Source organism: Onthophagus taurus, chromosome 8 (assembly GCF_036711975.1).
Source record: "Onthophagus taurus isolate NC chromosome 8, IU_Otau_3.0, whole genome shotgun sequence".
NCBI lineage: Eukaryota > Metazoa > Arthropoda > Insecta > Coleoptera > Scarabaeidae > Onthophagus > Onthophagus taurus.
Window position 1 is genome coordinate 16,044,151 of NC_091973.1, and position 9,604 is coordinate 16,053,754.

The following is a 9,604-nucleotide window of genomic DNA, read 5'->3' on the forward strand; positions in this document are numbered from 1 at the left end:
TCTAAAAATATAAATTTGAAATAAATTCAAAAGAAATATTTACGCCTTAAAAAAAAAGAATCCTTAAACAGTATTTAGAGTACTAATTATTGTTTACATTCGAAAAATAAAATGTTGTATTTTCACACAAAGTAATGGTATTTAAGTTTTTAAATATTATGTTTCTGTAATTTCCGTTAATGCGGTCCTGAACAACTCACGCCAGAGTTTGGGGTTCGTCAACTACCTGTTCACAACCCCGTCTTTGTTCGTTATATGATTGCAATTAAGTCATAAAAACCACCAGAAATATCGGAGATTATAATAAAATCCCTGTTTCCGAAGAAACAAAAAAAAGGCTAATTAAATTTAAGATCTTTAATATTATAGATTAGGATAAGTAGTTACGTTTTGTTATAATTTTCGGTTAGATTTAAGAAAAATTTGGGCGATGTGCAAGGAATAGGTAATTCCTTGAATATCCATGACCTTCAAAAAGGGTATATAAGGCCGCGCAAATTGACATCGGGGAGAGTTCTTATTTGGCTGGAGCCAAGCGTTGTCGAATCTACGTCAAATTAACCGTACATTTTCTAACCTAAGTCTGAACAACTCATTTTTTTTTATCAAGTAAAAGTAAACAAGTGTTTCTGAATTATCTTCGAAGAAATCGAAACCATACCTGAGTTCGAGTCCAATCTTCCATCCTGTTCCCGTAGGACCGGCAAACTAAATTTCCCGAGAATCCTAAACTTCTAACACCGAAGAATACCCATTCCTCAAGATCAAGGTCAGCCAGCCATTTTTAACTGACATGTCACACCTCCGGAAAGAAACAAGATAAGTGAACATATTTCCTTTTATCGGTAATCAAACGTTACTTACTTGAACTTAATCGTATACCTGTTCCTCGTTTAAACCATTCCGTTTCTTCAGAACTCTTTAATTTTTATAACCATCGCGATTAAAAATCAATCTTAAAAGACACTCATAAAATTAACGCGTATAAGCTTTGTCTACGACAACACTGTTCTAAAAGAGTCCTCTTTCTTGCACAGACGTATTTATTTAGGCTCGTTTTTATGTTTAGTCCGTAAATTTAAAAATTTAGTTAATAGATGTCTCCATGAACCTGCAATTTATTTTTCTATTCCCTGAGATTCATGTTTTTTAATTTAAAAATGTATTTTTGTTCGTTGCGAATCAAATAAAATATTTTTGTGTGATTTATCGTTTGTATAATTAATTTGTAAAAATTGGTTTTTTAATTTTTCAATTAATATTCTTAATTTTGTCAGCGACCTATAAATATATATTTTTTTTCTTGTTTCTATCAATTTAAATATACTGTTAAACATATTGTTTTTGATTTCATTTTTGTTCACGTCACTCATCTTTCACTTCGGAGTGGATCTTGATGTGATTGGTAAACGCAAGTTGGACTATCGCGGATCCACTGACGCCCTTAAATTTTTTAAATCCAGCCCCGTCTCGACTGAGATTTGCCGACATCTTGTGTTATTGTGGCGTTTTAATTTTTTTTTTAATATCGTCGTTTTTTTTGTACGCTACAACGTTTTCTACCGGCTTGCGGTTCTCTTAATGGTTGCATCACAATCGGTGATCTTCTCGATCTACGAATTCTCGTAGGCGGTTTCGACGCTCGCGTGCTCGGTCCAGCTATTTGTAATTTCTCGTCCTCCTCTTCTTCCCTTATAATCCTTAAAGCGGAATGTCCTTGCAATTCGAACGGTCCCGCTATGGCAAAATCTGCTTGCGTGCGGCTTCTCTGAGAGATCATCACGTACGGTCTTCCGGGTCGCCGTAACGCCGCTTCGCTTTTTGGCGATAAAATTGCTCTATTCGCCGTATTAATATTTCTCTGCGACCTCCTCGTCGCTTGCGAACTACATTTTCCACTACTCGTCTATTTTGATTTCGACCGAACCATTTGATTGAAAAATTGAAAGTTAAAGTAAAATGCAAAAATTAATAAAATTATTACAAATTAAATATAAGAAACCAAAAACTTATGTTTTACACTGTGAAAGATAAAAAATTAAATAAATTATTCCACTTACCCAACCAATAAAATAAACCTTTATGTAGAAGTTGATACCGCTATACCGCTAAAACCACCACACTTAAAAATTTAAAAAAGAACTATTAAAATACAAATTAATTAACACTAGAAACACTTTTACAATTGCAATGAAAATTACAGAGATTCGAACTTTTACCAATATCTGAACTGATCAGAATATTAAAGTAAAAATTAAATTAGGTGTACTCTGTCTCGATAAACTCGACGAACTGCGTCAAAATAAAGAGCGTTGCCGCCTTTTAAGCAGGACGCCCACTTAATCGGCTCGGCTCAGCAGGGTCGGGATCGGCGCTTTCGGCGGAGTTGCTATACAAAGAAACTAATGGGCGCCCCCTCACTGATTTCGACCGGCCGGCAACGACCGGCAGGCTTCGGCAACGGCAGCGTATTCTAGAAGGGGCAACTCTGTTCCACGGTCTATTGTTCATTCCATTAGAAACCTCTGTGTGAGATGTACATCGCGCGCCATTGATCATGTTTGATGAAATGTTAATTGAATGTGTTCGGGAATACGACATATTGTATAATCCACGTAATAAGTATTACCATGATAACAACCAAAAGGAAAATGCTTGGGCAGATGTATCTAGAAAGATGGACTGTTCTGGTAAGTAAAAATGTATTTACTCAAGTAAATTCAAATAACAAAATATAATTTAAGGTTGATTGTTCCTTCCTGCATAAATTCGTTGTAGTTGCCACGGCACGCTTCCTTGATTTGACACAAAGTATTCTTTAAATTGGTCTCTGATATTCAATGCATCTTTCTGAAAGTTTCCTCCTGCGTTTGCTAACCTAGTAACACCTTCCACCATTACTTCCTGTTCTAATTCGCCTGGCTGCCAAGTACAAGTATCATTACGCAAATAATTATGCAGAGCAGTCCAAGCTCTGCATAAAATGCTATTAAATTTTTTCAAGAAAATTCGAAACATTTAGTCATTATATCAAAAGCATTCTCGCTAACCCGTCTGGCTCTACTATGCCGATAATTATATTATTTGATAGCTTCGTTATTCAGCATTTGCGTTCCTGGATAAGGTCTCATTACGTTGGGCATTAAGGGAAATGCCTCATCTCCAACAATTACGTGTGGCAGAACCGTATTTGTCTCAGGTAGTTTTTTATCTGCTGGGAGATGTAATTGTTGCGACATCAGTGTTTTTTCTAGTTGTGAAGAACGAAAAATACCTCCATCACTATTGCGCCCATACGCCTCAACATCTACAGTGATGAAACGGTAGTAAGCATTCACTAATGCAAGTAGAACAATGCTAAATTCCTTTTTATAATTATAAAAAAGAGATCCTGAATTCGGTGGTTTTTCGAAAACAACGTGTTTGCCATCAATGGCACCTACGCAGTTTGGGTAATTCCATTTATTTCTAAACCCTTCTTCTATGCTCTGCCAGTGTTCAGTTGTTGGAGCAGGTATTACAATAGGTGCTATTTTTGACCATATTTTTTCGCATGTGTCGTAAATAATCGTTCTCACAGTTGTTTCCCCTAATCTATAACTGAAAGATATTGACGAAAAAGAGTCCCCATACCCCAGAAACCTAAAAATAAAGAAAATATTTTTACTGTACCAGTCAAAAATAATATTTTTTTATTACTATTCGTAATGCCACATTAATTTTGTTTACTGCAATGTTTACCGTTGCGCAAAATACGGTACGCACATTGTCAAGTAATCAAGGCTAATGTGGCATTCTGCATATAACAGATTTTATTAGTAATGTTATTTTAGTAAACGACTGCAAAAAAAGATGGACCCTTCTTCGAGACAGCTTTAGAAAGGCTTTAAAAAGTAGGCAGACAAAGAGTGGAGATGCCACTATTCCGGTTAAAAAGTGGAAGTTCGAGGAGACAATCTCATTTCTGATCCCATATTTTGGTGAACGGAGTCAGAAGTCAAATTTACAAAAAACTTCAACCCAACAAAATAGTACTATTGAATTAGATGACGAAAGTACTTCAGAGGAACTTACTTCGCTTACTTTGCCAGAACCGCGGCCACCTTCTCGTGATTTGTCTCCACCACTAACTCCTACCTCATCTTGTTCATCAATAAATACACCGATGACGCAGGTGTTACAAAATTATTTTAAAGATAAGCAGGCCTCGAGATTGAAAAAGTAAACACCCGATCATTTAAAAAAATTTTTTGACTGCATTGAGGGAACAGTCCGCACGTTTTCACCGCGGTTACAGATTGATATTAAAAATAAAATTTCAAATTTGGTAAGTCAATACGAACTAAAAAATTTTACCGAACAAAATCCGCCCACGCCAACACATTCCCAACCACTTCCGAACATTTCACCACAGCTGCCTCACTTTCACTCAACTTCACAAATGTATATAGATCCTGACAACCCACCCCCCTTCCTTCGTTTCCCACTGACAACCCCCCTACCCCACCTTCCTTCGGTTCCTACTACTCCAATTACACTCAATTACCGAATTCGCAGTTCAATTACGAACAAAGAAAGGAATAAAATTAATTATATATACTATTATTATTATATTATTATTAAATTATATTATTATTATATTATATTATTATATTATTAATATTATATTATTAATATTATATTATTAAAAGTGAGGTTATGAGTTTTAAACAAGGATCATCGTAAAAAGAAACAAATAAGTTAATAAAACAAAAAGAAGAACTGTTAAATGAAAAAATAACAAAAATTATGAAGAAACTATGAAAAAATAATTGAAAAAGTGAAACGGTACTTTTCCGTGAAGCGCAAAAGTCCGACTGTCGGACTGAAGTCATTCCTGTTGCGCTATTGATGGTGTTATTGTACGCAATTGTAGCAGAACGAATTTTCTTTTCTTTTGTTATACCGGGATCTTCATCAAGGCATCTCAGATGTTCTAGTAAGGTAGAATGGAATCTCTCTACATTAGCTTGACTTTCTGGGTTCTTTGCTGTACCGAAGTGCAAAGTGATTCGATGTAATACGGCCAATTCTTTTACTACTTGGTTGTTAAACTCTGATCCTTTGTCGAAACGAATTTCTCTCGGGATTCCGTAGTAATTGAAGTAGTCCAAAAATGCTTCGACAATATCTGTTGGATTTTTACTTTTGATTTTAATCGCATGTCCCAAACGTGTAAACGAGTCTACAATTGTTAGATATTTATTGTTTGCGAAAGAGAAAGTATCAACGAATAATTTTTCGAATGGCGCGTCTGGAGTTTCAGTTATCGGTAATAATGGTACATCGGGTCTTCGATTGTATTTAGCCCTGTTACATATTTCACAGGCTTTAATAACCTTGGTGATTGTTTCCTCCATTTTCGACCACCAGTATTTCCGTTTGAGATGTTCTAAAGTTTCTTGTATACCACGATGGTTCGTCATTCCTTCGGGATACGTTGTTACTATTTCGATCTTCTTTGCTTCATCTGAAATAACTTCCGCTCGTCGTAGGCACCTGATTATCCGTGGTCCTCTATCTGATATTTCATTATTATAAACGTTACACATTTGTTGATAGAGCTCGTCGACAGACGTGTAAATATAAAATGTTTTATTTCCAGCCATGTAGTTTTTATATAAATTTAGAATGTGTTCGTATTGGTTTTCTGCTGGGATTCGTACCAAGTGTATGGTGTTATCTCCTCTTGTTTTGATTGTAATTTCTAATCCATTTCCCAAACTCGTTGTTATAATGAACTGCGTCTTTTTGTTGTCAATAATAGTATCCTGGATTTCAATCGATTTCTTTGGCTCTACTGTCTGTGTAGTATGAATAGTATTATTGTCAGAATTTTCTTTGTTTTCTTCTATCCGACGTGTTGATCTTAGTTGTCTGGTTGGTCTATCCGATATTTTTATTTCTTTTCGAGCAATTCCTTGTCCTGTAGCAAGGATAGCTGGAGGTGCAGGTGAGTCAATCAGTGCAATTGACATTTCGCTCGCTATTTCTAATAATTCTGTATCGTCAAAATTTGGTAGAATGCTATCTAGATCGCTTTGTGTAATTACATTCAGATCGTTTAATGTAATTCTCGATAACGCATCTGCGTTCGTGTTGGCTTTGCCCTTTTTATAAACGATGTCAAAATCGTACTCTTCCAACATTATTCTCCAGCGCATTAGTTTGGAGTTGGGCTCTTTTAGCGACCAAAGCCACACTAACGGTCTATGATCCGTGAAGATGGTAAACTTCTTTCCGTACACATACGGTCTGAACTGTTTGACAGCATAAACTATCGTCAAAAGTTCTTTCTCCGTGGTCGTGTATCTCCTTTCTGTCTCCGAGAGTGTTCGAGACGCATAACAAATAGGCTGATCTTTTCCAATTATGCCCTGTGAAAGAACAGCTCCAAGAGCGATATCTGACGTATCTGTTGTCACAATAAATTCTTTGGTAAAGTGTGGGTATCTTAGTATAGGATCATTAGTAAGTAATCCTTTACACTGTTCGAATCCGGCTATGTATGATGAATCTTCGATGTTGATTTTAGCGTTTTTCTTTAGACAAGATGTAAACGGCTTGGTAATTTTGGCGAAATCTTTAATAAATTTACGGTAATATCCTAGTAGTCCGAGAAAACTTTTGATTTCGGTTTTTGTTTTCGGTATGGGGAATTGTATGATTGCTCTAATTTTCTCTGGGTTAGGTTTAACACCCTTGTCTGTTATAATATGTCCTAAATATTTAATTTCTTTCTTGAGAAATTCGCATTTTTGTAAGTTAATTTTAAAATTAGCTGAATTTAAACGGTCGAAGACTTTAATTAGTTTTTGTATATGCTCTTGCAGCGATGAAGAGTAAATAACTATATCATCGAGATATACCAGGCATGTGTCTTCTAGTAAACCACGTAAAACTTCGTCCATTAGATGCTGGAAGGTAGCCGGGGCGTTTTTCAATCCGAAAGGCATTCTTTTAAATTCGAAATGGCCCTGTTCGGTGCTGAACGCTGTTTTTTCTCTATCTTCCGGTTCCATTTCGACTTGGTGGTAGCCTGATGCCAAATCGAGAGAGGTGAAATAGTTTGCCCTGCCCAATTTATCTGATATATCGGAAATGTTTGGAATTGGATATTTGTCTTCTATCATTCTTTCGTTTAGTCGTCGGAAGTCAACTACCAATCGATTTTTTATTCTTCCGTCTTTTTGGGTTGTTACAATATGGACAGGTGCGTTCCAAGGCGAAACGCTTTCTTTCACGATGTCTTGTCGTAGTAGTTCCATAGTTTGTTTTTTTATTTCCTTTTTTGTCTCGATTGGTTGACGATAATTTCGAACATAGATGGGTCTATTATCTTTTAGGTTAAGATGATGTTTTATTTTATGAGCAAAAGTTAATTGTTGTCCCTCTATATGGAATAAATATTTGTATTTCGATAATAATGCTTGAAGAGCCTTCTTTTCTTCTAAATTTAGATGATCCAATTTCAAATTCTTTTCAACATTTTTTTCTTGAAGTGCCGCTAAATGGTTTTTATCTATAAAATTATAACCGATGTTTATTTCTTCTTCAATTTCGCTTACTGGTTGCACTTCTATCGGCGTCGGGTTCAAATGGATCGGGTTTCCATAATTGTTTGTAACAAAAATTTGCGTTTCATGGTTTTTTACTTCGACGAGTGCTTCCGGGATCATTACGTTGTCTGTATCATCTTTCCTTACAGGAAACAAAGCTAAGCCATTTTCAATGTTAGTGACCTGAAAACTCATTAATGACTGCGAGTATGGTTTAATTGTTTGAGTATTGTCAATTTTGTAAGGAATTGTTGTATTATCTGTAACAATGACTTGTTTCTTTGTATCAAGCGAAGCTCCTAATTTTGTTAACAGATCGAAACCAAATAAACCATCAAATGTACGTGAAAAATCAAAGCATACAAATAAATGATATTCCGGTGATTTAAAGATGTTAGGAAGCGGTGCGTAAACCGCGCTTCTTGTTTTTTCAACTCCGTGAGGTGTTCTTATATTAAATTCCTGACTATCGCTTCATCGCTATTGGCTTCTTCATATAACTTCGAATTGATAAGAGAACATTCTGCTCCCGTATCTATAAGAAATCTTAAGCCTTCAAATTCGACGTAGGGTAGTAACGGATCTTGTGAATAGGCTTTGTTCGAAATCGTTACGTTAATTGCTCTTGAGACGTGTCCTGGGGAAAATCCTGCGTCTCAACGTCTTCTGTGTATTCGACGTTTTCATCGATATGTCGTTCCCCATAGTTATCGTCCGTTTGGTCATCATCAGGATATTGGACATAGATATTGGCTTCGGTTGTTTCTGATGGAAGCTCAATATTATTTGACATCCATTGTCTCTTTGGGGCTGGTCGGTTGATATATGAGGCTGGACGTTTGTTACTATTGTCTATTTCCATCGGTGTTGGTCTAAATGGTCGTTGTTGAAATTGTGCCGGGGTTTTCACAAATGGTTGATTGTTTTCTTGTCTGGGATAAAACATTGAACGAGGTGGCAGTATTGCGGGTGGAATAAATTTATTTGGCTGTCCATACTGTTGTGGCATAACCATGGGAGGTTTTTGCGTAGAGTTTGGACGTTGAGCTACCATGGGATGTGGTCTGATAATGGTACGCATTGGCGATGCAATTGGCTGCCTTGTATTAAAAAGAAAACGCTGTTTCTGGGTGTAATAGTTAGTAATTTCCAGGGCGTAACCTTCTGCTGTCTCAATATCGGTGAGCTGTCGTAATTTAACTTCTAAACCAATGTTGGGATTTATCAAGTCTAATCCAAATAGGTAAGTTCTCAGAGCTATCTGGTTGTATTGCTCTTGTTAGAGATTGCGGATCGCTACATTGTCTTCTTCCAAGTTAACCTTAGAAAGAAGAGTGTAAAGAGTTGATTTAATCTTATTAGAGTAGCTGGCTGTACTGTCTTCTTTTTGTGGAACCAAACTATTCAAATCATAAACAAGAACCTCTTCGGATCGTTTATCACCGAATGAATGAATTAGAATTTGTTTAAGTTCGGGCCAAGTGGTGGGTGTTTTATTTGCATCCACCGCCTCGCGTGCTTTGACACGTAGTCTACCCATAAAAATCATTAACAGTCTTTTAGATGTGCGAATTTCTTCTGGTCTTGCAGGTGCTGTTGGTAAATATTCTTCAATCAAGAATTCGCAGGCATTAATATAACTCTTCAGAGTTATTCTGTCTCCGTCAAAGACTGGTATCAAATCTTGGTCTACTTTCGATATTTCTCTTGCCATTTCTATTTCGTTGATTGCCTCCAGTAAGTCGTTTAAATTGTCCAGAGCGTATTAGGTTTAAGTAGCGGAAATGAAAAGGGATAAAGGATGGCAGAAATAAAGATACTTACAGTACGATAAGAATGAATAAAATTGTTGTCATTGATTCTCTTTTGAGTAGTCCCGGGACTCGATCGGCAATTGGAGAGGATCCAAATTCCTCGGCGGGTTCTACTTTTCTTCTTTCTTCTCGTATCCGGTAATAAAGAACTTGAAAGTTCACCACAAGTGTTCCGTAAGTCGGACCGATTTT

General features: G+C 36.3%; 1 protein-coding gene across 1 annotated transcript; it reads right to left on the minus strand.

The window, feature by feature from the left end:
• Positions 1-8,877: 8,877 nt before the first annotated feature.
• On the minus strand, positions 8,878-9,312 carry LOC139431277 (uncharacterized). Its single transcript, XM_071198921.1, has one exon. The coding sequence runs from the start codon at positions 9,310-9,312 to the stop codon at positions 8,878-8,880; it is 435 nt and encodes a 144-aa protein (XP_071055022.1).
• Positions 9,313-9,604: the final 292 nt, after the last annotated feature.